Genomic DNA, 16,922 nt, shown 5'->3' with positions numbered 1-16,922 from the left:
AGAAGGAACTTCCTGAAGGAGCCGAGAGGAAGAGGAGACCCGTAGATCCGAGGTGTACACAAGACTGACATGCCCTGGAATTGGCTTGTGTGGGCCATCCCCAGCTGAGTGTTACATATCAGCCATTTTATGAGTTGGTAACACAATACTTTTTTTTTTTTAAAGATTTATTTATTTATTATATATAAGTACACTGTAGCTGTCTTCAGACATTCCAGAAGAGGGCGCCAGATCTCGTTGTGGATGGTTGTGAGCCACCATGTGGTTGCTGGGATTTGAACTCTGGACCTTCGGAAGAGCAGTCGGGTGCTCTTACCCACTGAGCCATCTCACCAGCCCAACACAATACTTTTTTTTTTTTTTTTTGTTTAACTTATAACTTTGTTGATAATAATCACATGTATAGATATTTTAGAACACTCATATAAGAGACACGGGATAACAATGGGAGCTCTTTGGGATTCACGTAACTCCTGCAGGCAACTCTAGAGGCTTTCAGTTAAGAGCAGAGGCCCAAAACTGGACAGATCATTTTGTGGAACCAACCGCACGCCATGCACTGACTTCCTGTCAGAGCCTTGACTTTACTGTGGAAGATAGTGACAGAGAGCCTCAGTATGCTGCAGTGTCACAACATGGAACCAACCCATTTGTCGTCCTCAAGCAGACAGTGTCACCACAGGATAGGGGACCAAGTGTGTGGTTGCTTGCCTCTGGGAGGAGTGCTCCCTGAGCCTGCTTTTGGAGCAGGAAAAGACATAAAAGCTCATCTCAATGGGGACTAGAAAATTAGGATGAGGGAGGGTGAGACCTCCAGGAGCTCACTGTAAATTGGAAGTATAACTGGATCGCAACTGACACTTCCTCCCCCATTCCCCTCCACTTCCCAGCTGCAGCCAAGATGTAACAACAGACAGATTTGGGAAAGGGACTCCAGAAAACATTTCCATTTGATGTTTGTGAAGTCAATGTTTTTCCATTCCATTGTGACTTCACAAACATCAAATGGAAATGACAGAGACCCCTCCCACCAATGGAGTGATTAAGAAAAGGGCGGGACAGGACACTTAATGAATACTAATTAAATGTGTACTATTTCAAGTGCCTGCTGCATACCAAGCAGTCATCCTTTCTGAAGACCTGGTGGGAAAAGGAGGCCCACGCTTGCTTGACAGGGCAGAGAGTGTGAGAGGAGACAAATGAACCAGATCTTTTGGAGATCAGTAGGGGGAGGTCAAAACAGGCCGGTGGGACAAACCAGGAATTCCTGAGCTTGGAAAGTTCTCTTGCCTAAAATCTAAAAAGTGGGGGTTGGGGATTTAGCTCAGTGGTAGAGTGCTTGCCTAGCAAGCGCAAGGCCCTGGGTTCGGTCCTCAGTTCTGGAAAAAAAAAAAAAAAGACAAAATAAAATCTAAAAAATGATTCGTGCCTTCAGTAACCTGGGGCCATGGTGTTCTATGAGGAAAAAGTTAAATACAAAAAGGATCTCGGGGCCAGCAATATGGTTCAGTGAGCAAAGGAGCTTGCCGCCAAGCCTGATGACCTGAGTTCAATCCCTGGGATTCATTGACAGGGTGGATGTTGAGAACCAATCCCGAGCTGTCCTCTGGCCTCCACATCCATGCTGTGGCAGAAGCCCCTCTCAGAAAAACTCACATGAGGAAGCCTCACGTGAGACTGAGAGGTGGCCTTTGGGATTTTTTTAAACTCACTAGGGAATTTCTAGTAAGTGTGCGTATTTTATTCAGTACGAGCAGTCTTGGCACCCCCTATTTTTGTCATGCCAAGGATTGAACCACAGGTGTATCTACCACTGAGATACACCCCCACCCCACCCCTTTAAAAGTTAGTTTATATTAATTATACATTTTCATACATCTGCCAGTCTTATTTTGGAGACAGGGTGTCCATTTGTAGCCCAAGGCGGCCTTGAACTCTTCATCCTCCTGTCTCCACTGTTGAGGATTCCTGTGCCCCACACGGGGGCCTGATGCATCCCTTATGTGGTAACATTTGTGTACCTGGGGAAAGTGCACGTTTCCCCATTGTTAAGCTTATCAGCACCACTAGGGGGAGCGTTGTTCTTCCCGGGCCAGGCCCCCTCTCCCAAAGGGATTAAGGCTGGCTATCGCCAGAGCAAAAGGGGATTTATCTCAGGCCTGTTAGTTAAGTAGGTAGCAGATTGGTGGAGGGGTGGAGGGGTGGAGGAGTTGGAGGGGTGGAGGGGTGGAGGGGTGGGAAAAGCTGATGAGGCAGATTCTGAATTACAAATGCCTGATACTCAGACGAAGGAGGAAGCCAGTGCCCACAGTAAACAAGCAGCTAACCAGCGCTTCCCAGCCTCCTTAAGCACATCCACCAGTGGGACCCAAAGAGCACCTTTGCTGCAAGAGCAGGAATTGAAATGACTGGCTTCTGGACTCTACACGTTCAAAGGGGACTGACTATGCTAAACTTCATGTTCTCTGTCTCAGGCTTGGAAGGCTGGGGTTACAGGACCACCAAGGTCCACTGGAATGGCTTTCATTCTGTTCTCACCTCCATTATTCATCTGTAAAATGGGATCACTCACGGCTGGGCGTGGTGGCGCACGCCTTTAATCCCAGGACTCGGGAGGCAGAGGCAGGCAGATTTCTGAGTTCAAGGCCAGCTCGGTCTATAGAGTGAGTTCCAGGACAGCCAAGGCTACACAGAGAAACCCTGTCTCGAAAAACAAAACAAAACAAAAAGAAAAAGAAAAAAAGAAGGTGTGTTAGAGAGATGGTTCAGCTATTAAAAATATGTACTGTTCTTACGAAGGCTACCAACCACCTGTAACTCCAGCTCCAGGGTATCTGATACATTCTTCTAGCCTCAAATGGTAACTGAATTCACACACACACACACACACACACACACACACACACACACACACACACACACCTTTGCACAAGTGCACCTGTGTGCAATCAAAAAATAATAAGTCTATTAAAAAATAACTTTTTTTAAAGCATCCTTGGTTAATGTTCGTCCCCGACCCCAGGGCTTCTAACGAGGCTCAGCCCAGCCAGCAGCCATAGCTGGAGCTCATGAGACACAAGTTCTGTCAGGTACAGTGGCAGCTTTATGTAATCCTACCATCAGGAGGTAGACGCAGGGGTTCAGCGTCATCCTTAGCTATCGAGGGAGTTGGGAGTCATCGTTGGCTATGAGATATGGCCTCAAAAAACAAAACAAAAACAAACAAACAAAAAACCCCAATAAATCAGAGTCTCATCTAGGTGCAGTGGTGTATGTCTGTACTCTTGCAGTCCAAGCACCTGCGATACTGACATAGGAAGATTGATTCAAAACTGAGGCCAGCCTGGGCTATATAGAGCATTCCAGAACACCCTCCTGGTGTTGGACAGTCTATGGGTATTGGCAAGTATCAACCTAGTGTCATATATAATAACTGTACTGTCCTAAAGCCACCCTGTTCCACCTATGCCTTCCCCACCTTCCAGCCAGAATCATAGGTCTGTTTTTTTGTTTTTGCTTTTTTTTTGTTTTTTGGTTTTTTTTTTTTGGTTTTTCAAGACAGGGTTTTTCTGTGTAGCCCTGGCTGTCCTGGAACTCACTCTGTAGACCAGGCTGGCCTCAAACTCAGAAATCTGCCTGCCTCTGCCTCCCGAGTGCTGGGATTAAAGGTGTGCGCCACCACGCCCAGCTCCATAGGTCTGTTTTTATCTTTTCTATAGCCTTGTCTTTTCTAGATCATAGGTTGGGATCAAAGAGTATGCCAGTCATTCAGACTGGCTTTTACTTACATGTCTGCATTTAAGATTTCTGTATCACTTGATTTCTTTTTAGTGTTGAGTAATATTTCATTGTCATGATGCATCACAATTATATGTGTGTATATGTGTATATATATATATATATACACACACACACATACACACACACACACACACACACACATATATATATATATATATATATATATATATATATATATATATATATATTGCAAATTCTCAGACCCAGGAGCTATTAAATCCAAAAGTCCAGGAGGGAGGGGAGGGCTTGTTAACAAAGCTCCCAAGAATTCTGAAGCACACTAGTGTATTTTCTAAAAATGTATTTATTTATTTTACTTATTCACTTTACATCCCACTCCTGGTTGTCGTCTCCCCCTCAGTCTTCCCCCCCCTCTTCTCCTCTGAGCAGGTGGGGGCCCCTCCCACCGTGGCACTTCAAGCCTCTGTGAGGCTAGGCACTTCCTCTCCCACAGAGGCTAGACAAGGCAGCCCAGCTAGTAGAACATATCCCACATACAGGCAGCAGCTTTTGGGATAGCCCCTGTTCCAGTTGTTTGGAACCCACATGAAGACCAAGCTGTACATTTGCTACATATATATGGAGAAGGCTAGGTCCAGCCTCTGTATGTTCTTTTGTTGGTGGTTCAGACTCTGAGAGCCCCAAGGATCTAGGTTAGTTGATTCTGTTGGTCTTCCTGTGGAGTTCCTATCCCCTCCAGGGCCCATAATCTGTCCTCCTGTTCTTCCATAAGAGTCCCCAAGCTCCATCCACTGTTTGGCTGTGGGTGTTTGTATTTGTCTGAGTCAGCCGTTGGGTGGAGCCTCTCAGAGGATACCATGCTCCTGTCTGTAAGGATAACAGAGTAGCAGTAATAGTGTTGGGGATTGGTGCTCACCCATGGGATGGGTCTCAACTGGGCTGGTTATTAGTTGGCCATTCCTTCAGTCTCTGCTCTATCCCTAGAGTACTTTTTAAAAGGGAAATTCCTGTCTCTCCCTAAAGATTGGTTCATTGCAAAACCTGTGTGGCAGTTATGTGCCACACAAGCGATTCCAGGGAAGTTGGGGCTCCTGAGGGAGGAATGTGGAGGCCACAGTGTGGCTGCAGGTAGGGCACCCTGGGCCAGCAGTGGAGCTAGGTTTGTTCCTTATAGTGCTTTACTAAAATCTAGACTTTAACATTAAGGTTTATATGGCAGTCTTCCTCTGGGGCTTCGAGAATTCAGAGCAGGCCACGGCATGGCAGGTCCTGTGTGTCCTCTAGCTGGAACTGAGATGCCCCTGCTCTTTGGAAGGGACAGCTCTCTTGTCTCACTTGTGTTTGCTGTGTAGCTGGCTCTTTGCCTGTTCAGACTTCCTCAGCATCCTGACTCCTGTGTTCCTGCCACTAGAGGCTGAAGCCAGCAACCAGCAGCTGCTTTCTCCTAAGGGGGGCTTGGGGAATAGCATTCCTACTGGGATCTGAAACTCAGTTATTGGCCATAATCGATCCGTTCTGAGCCACTTGGGGACACATGGTTGGACCTCTCTCTGCAAGTACCAGATGCAATAAAGGGTTGTAAGAGACTTTCCCAAGAGGAATCCTTGCTCTCTCATCTGCACTTATTGGGTGAGAAGAATTTGTTGAATGAATGCTGAATAGAGCCCCAAGGACAGGGCCTGGCATACAGCAACGGCTTATGAGATGTCTGTTCCCTTGCCAATAGTAGGCTGCCTTCTGGCTCAATCCTTCTGTGTCTCTCAGAGATTCTATTAAGAAGTATAAGATCCCTAAAGCTGGAGAGATGGCTCAGTGGTTAAGAGTGCTAGTGTTCCAGAGGACCCTGGTTCAGTTCCCAGGACGCACATGGCAGCTCTCAACTGTCTGTTACTCTAGTTCCAAAAGATCTGTGAGGGTTTACAACAATACATATAAAATAAAATATAAATATATTTTTAAAAAGGATAAGATTTCTATAAAGATAAGACATAAAAGGAGCTTAGAATTTTTTTTTTCTTGCTGCTGGGATTTAAGCCCAGGGCCTCAAGTATGCTAGGATTGCTTTGTAATTGTTTCTTTTAAAAGCAGTGTCTCTCTGTGTAGCCTATGCTGGCCCTAAACTTGAAATCCTCCTGCCTTAGCCTTTGTTGTGCTGAGACTACAGCCTGTGCCTCCACACCTGGCCTGGAGACTTGATCCAAACTCCCACGATCCGAAGAGCAGGAGTTAAAGACTGGCGTTTAAAGTTTCCGTCCACACCATCACAAGCCTCCTCTCTAAGGAAACTGACCAAAGCAAATAAGGAGGCTATGCCTAAAAAGAAGCGTCCCACTGATGGCCTAGGGGAGAACGCCAGCATTTGGGCGCTGACTCAGTGGCCTCTATAGAATGAAAAGATGCCTGGCAGTGGTGGCCCACACCTTTAATCCCAGCACTCAGGAGACAGAGGCAGGCCAACCTCTAAGTTCAAGGCAATCCTGGTCTACAGAGTTCCAGGACAGTAAAGGCTATGTAGTGAGACCCTGTCTCAAAACAAACAAACTAAAAAAAATTAAAGGCGCGTGTAAGAGTGCTTGCTGTGCAGGGCATAGAAAATCACTGCAAGGTCCTTTCCCCATGTCACCTAGAAGTAAGCATAAGTCTATGAGTGGACAGAGATAGAATAGGAGACGAGGAAAGACAGTAGCTTTCCTACTGTTATCCAGCACTTTCTACCCAGTCTTCATTACCCAGAATTGAGTCACTGTCACCCCGAGAATAGGGGACTTTGGAAAGGTAGACGGTTTTGTTCTGTCTTAAACAAAATAAGTTATAGGGAATGATGACAAATCAGAAATGGCCAAATCTGAATCTCTTAGAAAATGCTTTCTGGGGTGTAGAGAGATGACTCAGTGGTTAAGCACTGCAGAGGACCTGGGTTCAGTTCCCAGAAGCCACTTCAGGCAGCTCAGAACTGCCCACAACTCCTTCCAAGGAATCCAAGAACATCATCTGAGTCTCCTGGGGTACCTGCATGCGTGTGGTGCATATACAGACGAGCAAACATACGGAAAATTAAATGTAAAGGCTATTCTTGAAGTATAACAGTATAATGTATGCAATGGAATTTCCGATCTGAACCGGTTCTCTTGATGGATTCTACACCTATCAACCGTCACCACATCAACATATTGAACATTCCCAGCCTCCAGAAGACAGCCTTGTGCTTTTTCTCAAAAAAAAATTTCCCCAAAGGGGGGCGCTCCTAATATCGCCAAGGGCTACTTTGGAGATTTATTTTTGTGTAGATGGGTGTTTCGCCTGCATGTGTGTCTGTGCGACACACGTGTGCAGTGCCTGTGGAGGTCAGAAGAGGGCGCTGGATCTCCTGGAACTGGAGTTACAGATGGCTGTCAGTGGCCAAGTGGGAGCAGCAATTGAATCCATGTCCTCTGGAAAAGCAGTTGGTGTTTCTAACTTCTTTTTTTTTTTTTTTTAAACTTTCTTTTGAGATTCTGTATATAGAAAGGTTAGTGCCTCATTATGAAGAGGAACTGTTTGACAAAGAGTTACAGCTAGAGAAATATCTATTCTTTTTTTTTTAAAGATTTATTTATTATATGTAAGTACACTGTAGCTGTCTTCAGACACTCCAGAAGAGGGCGCCAGATCTCGTTACGGATGGTTGTTAGCCACCATGTGGTTGCTGGGATTTGAACTCTGGACCTTTGGAAGAGCAGTCGGGTGCTCTTACCCACTGAGCCATCTCACCAGCCCGTTTCTAACTTCTATGCTACCTCTCCAGCCCTACCACAGAGCACTTTTACCAGACTCTGAGCCTCATATAAATGGAATAATATTAGTACATACATCTGATTTTTTTTAACTCAACTGTATGTTGAGACAGAGACAGGAAGATGCCCTGGGCTCCCTGATCAAGGAATGTAATGAATCTGAGAGCTCCAAGTTCAGAGCACCAACTGCTCTCCCAGAGGTCCTGAGTTCAAATCCCAGCAACCACAGAGCGGCTCACAACCATCTGTAATGAGATCTGATGCCCTCTTCTGGTGTGTCTGAAGACAGCTACAGTGTATTTATATAAATAAAATAAATGAATAAATCTAAAAAAAAAAAATAAGGTAGAGAAGGATTGAGGAAGATACACGATGCTATCCTCTGGCAGACACACGCACACACACGCACATGGCACGTGGGGCACACATACAAACATGTACATACATATAAAGAAAAGCAATAGCATAGAATAATATCTGGCCTGAAGTCTAACTGATGTTTCTTTTTGTTTGTATTTTGAGACAAAATTTCTCTATGTAGCCCTGGCTGTCTTGAGATTTGTCATGTAGAGCAGGCTGGCCTTGAACTTATAGAGATCTGCCTGCCTCTACCTCCTAAATGCTGGTATTAACAGTGCTACCATACTCCCCTCCTTCTCCCTCTTCCCCTTCTTCCCCTCTCTTCCTCCCTCCTCCCCTCCTCCTTTCTTCCTCCTTCTCCTCCTTCTCCTCCTCTCTCCTCCTCTCTCCTCCTCTCCTCCTCTCTCCTCCTCTTCTGCTTTTCTGTTCACACACATTTGCATCCTCTGCAGTCACCTGACGTGTGAGCGAGTATCATCTGTTGTACTTGCTTTCCTTGGGAACCTAGGTGATTTTTTGCTTTTTAAAAAAAGGTTTTTTTTTGTTTTGTTTTGTTTTGTTTTTTCTGTATAAGGACATTTTGCCTGCATGTATATAAGTGCAACACGTGTGTGCCTGCTGTCTGAAGAGGCCAGAAGAGAGTGTCTGATCCCTCAGAATGGGAGTTGCAACTGCTTGTGAGCTGTGTGGTTGCTGGTGGCCACGCCTGTCTGGAAGAGCAACTGGTGCTCTAGACCACTGAGCCATCTCTCCAGCCCCACAGGTCATCATGTCTAAGACTAGAAATTAACCGGCTTGGAGAGATGGCTCAGGGGTTAAGAGCACTGACTGCTCTTCCAGAGGTCCTGAGTTCAATTCCCAGCAACCACATGGTGGCTCACAACCATCTGTAATAGAGATCTGATGCCCTCTTCTGGTGTGTCTGAAGACAGCAATGGTGTAGTCATATAAATAAAATAAATAAATCTAAAAAAAGAAAAGAGAAAAAAATTAACTACAATATAATTATAGAAGTCAGGGAATGTATCAATGGGATGTGTAACCTGCAGTTCACAGCGCCACCAAGTGTCCCTTCCATCCTTGATAGTCACTTAGTCAGTGTCAGTACTATGTTTAGTTTTTATGCTACTGTAGGTGTTTGAATTGTTTATGTGGAGATAACATTTTTATCAAGAAGAACAAACACTGAGCAAATAAAACAAAACAGAATGAGGTGAGGTCAAAGCCTGGCCTTGCCTGGTCTGTCCAGGTCTAACCCTTTGCTTGTGTCCCTTGATGTGTCCAGGGCAACTGTGAAATCCTGCGATTGGTAGCCCTGGGCGACTGCCGTGCCTATTACAAGTGGGTCTGGCAGCAACTGGAGCTGCTGGATCACAAACCTCTGAGAGTTCATGACAATGGTAAGTCACATGGCCACATCTGGCAGTTGACAGCACAGCTGGCTGGGGAAACATGTGTCCCCTGGGTCCTTTCCTGGCTCCAGTCCCCAGTGCACAGACTTTTGGACACTTTTTTCGACACTTTTTTCTGCTTTGATCATTCTTTTTTTTTTTTTTTTAAAGATTTATTTATTTATTATATGTAAGTGAAAGAGGAAAATTACTGACCACCAGAACTTCTCACCCCAGAGTACATTCTGAACTCTCACACCAGAGTCAGACCCCCTCTCAAATGAAAACTGTTCCGGGGACATTTCTGAGATAAGGGTTTCCTGGAACGAACCCAGTCCAACCCCTCCCAACTAAGGACTGTGCCAGGGACATTTTTGAGATAAGGGTGTGAGTAAAAACCTCAGTTCCAATGAATCAAGTACATGGCCAAAGTGTGGGACGCGGTTGCAAAAGCACTTTGGAAAAACCCTTGGTTGAATCACTTAGTGACGTAAAACCTGTATTTTCCCTGCCCTGCTCCCCCCCTTGCCTCCTTCCTATAAAAGCTTGTGAAAAGTTTGGGCTAATTGCCGAATCCCCTCTGCACCTTGCAGGCTGCATGAGATTCGACCCCAGATATCTGGTATATGTGCTTTTTGTTTGCTTTCTTGTCGTTGCTGTATTAAATCTTACTCTCTATACATCTTAAGTACCGGTCTCAGTGTCTTCTTGGGTGCGCGGCTGACCCGAGGCTTGAGTAAGTGCCTCCCTTTGGGAGTTTTGGAGTCTTTCATTTGGTGCGTTGGCCGGGAATCAGCGCGACCACCCAGAAGTCCTGGACCCACTCAGAAGTAAGATTTACTGTTCTGTTTTGGTCTGGTGTCTGTGTTCTGTTAGTTTCTGAGAGGCCAGGTAGGCTATTCTGTATCTGGTGCGATCGCAGTTTCGGTTTTGCAGACGCTCAGTGTGCAATGTGCACAGTGAGACCGCGCTCCGGGTAGGAGCGTAGGGTGTGGAAGACAGACGTGTCCAGGTGTCCACCGTCTGTGCTCCCTGGGAGACGTCCCAGGAGGACAAGGGGAGGACTAAGGACGCTTAGTGGACCCCTCTGTGCGAGATCGTGGGTTCGAGTCCCACCTCGTGCTGCAGGGTGCGAGATCGTGGGTTCGAGTCCCACCTCGTGCTTCTGGTTGCGAGATCGTGGGTTCGAGTCCCACCTCGTGCTTTGGTTTTTTCTTTTTGTCTCAGTCTCGTGTCTGCTTTTGTCGTGTCTGCTATTATTCTAGAAATGGGACAATCTGCTGGGTGTGTAAGTGTGGAACTGCTGCATTTGTGTATTCTGAGATTGTGGGTTTATTCTGGCAACTGCCACTGTGGACCGTAAGGATCCTAGTGGCTGTGAGAGGACGACTGTCTATGGCCTCACAGTCTGCACCCCAAAGAGATGTTCCAAGGGAGACCCTGGAAGGAGTGGCCAGGGTACAGAACAGTCAAAAAGACCTGGCTGTTGCCTGGCAGAGTAAAAGAGAGAGAGAGTGTTCTCTCTGCCAGGGCGGGAGTGGATGTGGAATCCCACCCCTATCAGGAAAAGGAGTCAATGTGGAATCCGACCCCGTCAGAAAATAGTGTTTGGCTGGTTGTGTAAGTCCAGGCGTGGACGAGTGTGCTTGTTTGTTGTCACGTGACAGACTGTGTGTGTGTGTGTGTGTGTGTGTGTTAACCCTTTGTCGACTGTAGACTTGGACTGACGTCAGGACAGAATTTGTCAAAAATGGTTTTAAAAGGAAAAAAAAAAAAACTCAGTGCTGGTGAGTCCCAGACTGCTCAAAAGAGCTCTGAGATTGCAGAGCTGGGCTAAGAATTTCTGGCTTTGGCAGCGCGGGTAGGGCTTTGATAGCAGCAGTGGCGCTGAGGTTCTGGCTTCTGCAGGCACGGCAGAAGCAGAGGCTGTCTGTGCCCTGAGTTGTAAAATGCTGATAGTGAGTGCAGTGGCCTGCCGGCCCCCGCCTGCCAGTTCCGGAGTGGCCGTGAAGCCTGCCACAGCTGGGGAGGGGCCGACTACAGCGTCCCTCTTTTGGTCCCCCCCCCCAGAGTCTACCCGCACTCCCTTGTGCCGGCCTGGCTGCGTGCTCCCTCCCCAAAGACAGTGCAGAGAACACCGGGTGTCTATCAGGTAGTTAAATAGTTAAATTGCTGCCTCTGCCTGCCAGCGTTTGTTTGCCACTCCCAGGAGTTTACACCGCATTCCGGTGCGCAGCGGAGACTCGGTGCTTGGCTCCTCCCTGTCCATTCGCCGTTACTGAGAAAATCCTGGTTGGTTTCTTTCCCTCCGCTGACTGGTATGCTTGAGTTCAGCGGGTTGCTGCGTCTGATCTAAGGACGCCACAAGATTCCCTGGTTGCTTCTCATTTCCCTGTCCCCTGTATCCTGTCTCTTGTAAACAAAAAAATTGTGTTCATTTTGAAATATCAGTGGTCTGATGTGAGAACTGCACTCCCTTCTCTGCCCCATGTGTTTTCTCTTCTCAGGCACTGCCCTGAGTTGTTGGCAGTGAGTCTGTTCTGGGCTCCGGTGAGGGAGACATACAAGGTAAGGAGCACCTACGGGTCTAACTGCCAGGCTCTGATAAAGGTCTCGTCTCTGTGGGACTAAAAAGTGCCCCAACGATCTGGTTAAGAAAAGGATAGAGGTCTGCAAAAAAGAGCTGAGAGCAAAGCTTCAGCAGACTCAAAAGAAATAGGTTAACAGTAAAAAGAGGTAAACTATGAAAAAAGCTAAGTGACAGAATATAGATGTAATAATTAGATAACATTCAAAGTAAGCAAAGACAAGAAAGAGATATATATAGATAGAAAGAGAGACATTATATGAGATCTCCATTGCAGTTAAGAAACAGGAGTAAAGAGAGATAAATGACAAAGACTAGAACCTAGCAAAGTGACACTTACTAATAATGCCGGCCACAAAAGTCAGGGAGACTAGAAAACTTAGTACCCGGCAACAAAAGCAAGCTTTTGGCTGAAGATCAAAGTGTTTACTGTTATCTGTTAAAGAAAAAGAGCACTGAGTGAGAGACTGCCCTAACAAAAAAGAGAGGAGCCCCCCCTCATGACCAAACCCTTCACCTGCTCGTGGCTAAAAGTAAGAAAATAGCAGAAGGGGTGCTAACACAGAAGCTGAGTCCTTAAAAGAGACCGGTGGCCTACCTGTTAAAAGCAGCTAAAAAGAGACTGTGTTTCATATTCCTCCACTGACCAGTGCAAAGCAAGTTTAAAAGGTTCCTGGACACTGCAGGCCTTTGCAAACTGTGGATTCCAGGTTTTGCTGAATTAAAAAGATAAACAGCCCTTCGTATAAAAAATAAAAAGAACAACCTTGGATGGCCTTAGATGCTATTGAGACTGCCCTAATGTTGTCCCTAACTTTGGGACTCCTAGATGTGACTGAGAACAAAAGTATTGCCAAAGAGGTTCTTACTCAGAGATTGGGACCCTGAAAAAGACCGGTGGCATACTTGTGAAAATTAGACCTGGTGACTGTAAGATGACCTGCTTGTCTGCACATAGTGGCTTCTGGTCAAGGACGCAGATAAACTGACTCTGAGACAAAACTTGGCACATGCCCTAAAAGTGTGGTTCAGCCCCCTGACCGATGGCTGACTAATGCTCTGGACATTCTGGCGGAAGGAACTTCGGCTCAGAAGGCTGAACTCCTGGCACTAACCCAAGCCCTGCGGTTGGCTGAAGGCTGAGACATTACAAACAAAGAAGAAATTCTGGCCCTCCTAGAAGCTCCTGAATGAACTGGGTGAATTGGGGTATCGGGTATCAGCCAAGAAAGCTCAGTTATGTCGTACCGAGGTGCCGAGACGACGAAAAGCGGTGGCTCACTGAGGCCAGAAAAAAGACTGTGATGCTGATCCCAACCCCCACCACCCCGCGCCAAGTACGTGAGTTTCTGGGGATGGCGGGCTTTTGCAGAAAGAAAAACTCCCATTCACCTGGACTGAGGAACACCAAAAAGCCTTTGACAGCATAAAGGCAGCACTGCTTGCAGCCCCCACTCTGGCTTTGCCAGATTTGACTAAGGTAAGCGGAAGGCGGGGACAGCAGTGCAGCGGTGGACAGAAAGCAGGTGATCTAGGCCAGCAGCCTCCCTAAAGAGACTTCAGCCCAAAAAGCTGAACTTGTGGTTTTGATACAAGCTTTATAAATGACACTGACAGCAGGTATGCTTTTGCCACTGTATGGAACAATATACAGACAAAGAAAGCTGTTGACATCTGCAGAAAAAACGTTCTCAAAATGGATAAATGAGACTGCTCACATAGTCATCAAGAAGATTATTGAAGAAAATTTTTCCAAGGTTCAGAGTGCCAAAAGCAATAGTGTCAGATAATAGCCCTGCTTTGTTGCCCAGGTAAGTCAGGGTGTGGCCAAGTATTTAGAGGTCAAATAAAAATTACATTGTGTGTATAGACCTCAGAGCTCAGGATAGATAAAAATTAGTTTAAAACTCTATGACAGACCTTGACAAAATTAATCGTGGAGACTGGCATGGACTTGGTGTTCCTTCCCTATGCCCTATCTCTTGATTCAGTTTTACTCAGTTTTATCCTTTATGAAACTCCTATGCCCATCATAGTCTCAAATGATGTGTTTAAACCTATGTTGTTAATAATGCTCTGTATGCTAAGTTAAAAGGCTTGCAGGTGGTCTGGTCACAACTGGGAAAAATTGGACTGAGTACATGGACGACATTGCTCCAGGGATCCCAACAGCTGAGACAGTGAACGAGCTGGGTACCCCAAGGACATCTCACCAGTTCCAGCCAGAGATCTGATCCACGTGCACCTACATCGTGCCCAGACCCTCAAGCCTCGCTAAAAGGGCCCCTGCCCAGTTCTGTTTACTAATGCTTCTTATTCTGTTTTTGTTCCCATGTTAAGATAGAGTAAATGCAGTATTCTCCGCATAAAAATATAGACTTCTGAAATTCTAAGATTAGAATTACTCACTAGAAGGAGTGGGGAATGAAAGAGGAAAATTACTGACCACCAGAACTTCTCACCCCAGAGTACATTCTGAACTCTCACACCAGAGTCAGACCCCCTCTCAAATGAAAACTGTTCCGGGGACATTTCTGAGATAAGGGTTTCCTGGAACGAACCCAGTCCAACCCCTCCCAACTAAGGACTGTGCCAGGGACATTTTTGAGATAAGGGTGTGAGTAAAAACCTCAGTTCCAATGAATCAAGTACATGGCCAAAGTGTGGGACGCGGTTGCAAAAGCACTTTGGAAAAACCCTTGGTTGAATCACTTAGTGACGTAAAACCTGTATTTTCCCTGCCCTGCTCCCCCCCTTGCCTCCTTCCTATAAAAGCTTGTGAAAAGTTTGGGCTAATTGCCGAATCCCCTCTGCACCTTGCAGGCTGCATGAGATTCGACCCCAGATATCTGGTATATGTGCTTTTTGTTTGCTTTCTTGTCGTTGCTGTATTAAATCTTACTCTCTATACATCTTAAGTACCGGTCTCAGTGTCTTCTTGGGTGCGCGGCTGACCCGAGGCTTGAGTAAGTGCCTCCCTTTGGGAGTTTTTGAGTCTTTCATAAGTACACTGTAGCTGTCTTCAGACAGTCCAGAAGAGGGCGCCAGGTCTCCTTACGGATGGTTGTGAGCCACCATGTGGTTGCTGGGAGTTGAACTCTGGACCTTCGGAAGAGCAGTCTGGTGTTCTTACCCACTGAGCCATCTCACCAGCCCGTGATCATTCTTTTCTAAGAACTGAAGAGTCCTTCCTGCCTGCTGGCCTGGCTGCCCCTTCCCTCTCGCTGGGTTGTCTATGGAAGCCTTTCCTCCGGCTTTCCACGCCCCTGCCCCTGTCTTTCCCCAGCTCTGTCTGCTCCTCCCTCACATCTTACCAAAGAATCTTTATTCAGAGACGTCTCCCAGACTTCTTATGCTGACGCAGCGTTTCTCTCAGCTCTCACTATATCCCATTTTCGGCTGCTGAGTTTGTCTTCTGCCGTGTCTGTCCCATTGAAATTGTATACTGAATCTGAATTGGTTGTTAAATAGCTGTCTCCCTAGAATTTAAGCTCCAGTTCCCCGGGCCTGTGGCCATCCCAGGCATCTTGTGTGTATCTTGTGTATCAGAGTGACTCACAGGATCAACAGACACTTGTTGATCCCAGCAGAGGCAGGCGGATTTCTGAGTTTAAGGCCAGCCTGGTCTACAGAGTGAGTTCCAGGACAGCCAGAGCTATACAGAGAAACCCTATCTCGAAAAAACAAAATAAAACAAAAAAAGATATGATTGTATCTGTGTATTCTCTGGTGCCCATCTTAGTTCATATCGATGCCATGTGTAGCTGCTATCATTCATTGAATTCTGCATATATACCCAGTAGTTTGGCTGTTTATACATAAGTGTAATTCGTATAAAGGATATATCAGTCAGGGTTCTCTAGAGTAACAGAAATTATAGAATGAATCTCTCTATATATTTAGAAAGGAGATTTATTAGAATGGCTCACAAGCTGTGGTCTAGCTAGTCCAACAATGAACAGAAGGTCCAAGAATTCAGCAGCTGTTAAGTCCACAAGGCTGGGTGTCTCAGCTGGACTTCCAAAGAAGTAGGCTCAAATGTCAGTAAAGGGATGAATGCTCTTGCTAGTGCCTCGAGAGGAAGCAGGAAGAGAGCAAGCTTCCTTCTTTCAGGTCCTTAGATAGACCGTAGTCAGCAGAAGGTGTGGCCCAGGTGACAGGTTGCTTTTTCCCTCTCTAAAGATCTGAATTAAAGGTGTGTATTCCTACTGAAAAGACCTGGATTAGACGTGGATCTTCCTAATTCAAATTAAGCAGAAATCCCTCACTTGTGTGCCCCTCCTTTCAGGAGTTTTAGATCATTCCAGATTATAGTCAAGTTGGCAACTAAGAATTGCTATCACTGCAGAGTTTCAATAAGATACAATTATGTCTCCATTTCAGATACAGAAAGTGAGGCTCAGAGAGGCAAGACTCTTGTCTAAGGGTCATATAGAAGCTAAGAATGGAGACCTGCAGAACACAGGCCCAGTTTACTGAGAGAAAACCAAAAGCTTTCATGTTTGTCAAAGGCCCCCGTCTTGCTCCTGACTCGGGGGTCATGTTGGTTCTGTTCACAAGAGACCTGTGTGTGTGTGTGTGTGTGTGTGAGAGAGAGAGAGAGAGAGAGAGAGAGAGAGAGAGAGAGAGAGAGGAGATGTTTATGTTTGTGTGCTATGTGTATGTGTGTGTGTGAGGAGTGTGTGTAATGTGTGTGTGTGTGTGTGTGTGTAAAGAGGCCTTAGCCCTCATCAGACATCCTCAGGGATCTCTTACCACATCTTACCAAGTATCAGCTCTGAACTTCCTCCTAGCAATCCTTTGCGTCTCCAAGAGTCACTTGGAGGATGTGGCCAGTTGTTCTGCGATCACAGCTGAAGCCAACATGGATGGGTGGGTGAGCAGGAGAGAAAAGTGCATATGGGGTGTGGCAAAGAGAATTTTGGAGTTTGACAGACCAAGGTTTGCCTTACACAGTAGTGGCTGTCGGTTAGCACTTCAAGTCTTTAGGCTTCCCCTTTATAGACAGTTTCAGCACTAAGAGCCTACTGAGCCGGGCAGTGGTGGCGC

The 16,922-nt window shown here is 46.2% G+C and overlaps 1 protein-coding gene across 2 annotated transcripts in view; it reads left to right on the top strand.

The window, feature by feature from the left end:
- Positions 1 to 16,922, top strand: part of Cnbd2 (cyclic nucleotide binding domain containing 2) — a 67,693-nt gene that overhangs the window by 33,268 nt on the left and 17,503 nt on the right. For both annotated transcript variants that reach the window (XM_085832927.1, XM_021156614.3), the window contains exon 9: positions 9,181 to 9,295. In XM_085832927.1, coding sequence (XP_085689053.1) covers positions 9,181 to 9,295 — 115 coding nt within the window. The remainder of the gene's footprint in view (positions 1 to 9,180; positions 9,296 to 16,922) is intronic.

This window comes from Mus caroli, unplaced genomic scaffold (assembly GCF_978045245.1).
Source record: "Mus caroli unplaced genomic scaffold, Mus_caroli_1 scaffold_2, whole genome shotgun sequence".
Taxonomy (NCBI): Eukaryota; Metazoa; Chordata; class Mammalia; order Rodentia; family Muridae; genus Mus; species Mus caroli.
The sequence above is the reverse complement of the archived record's forward strand: the minus strand, read 5'-3'. Positions and strand labels throughout refer to the sequence as shown.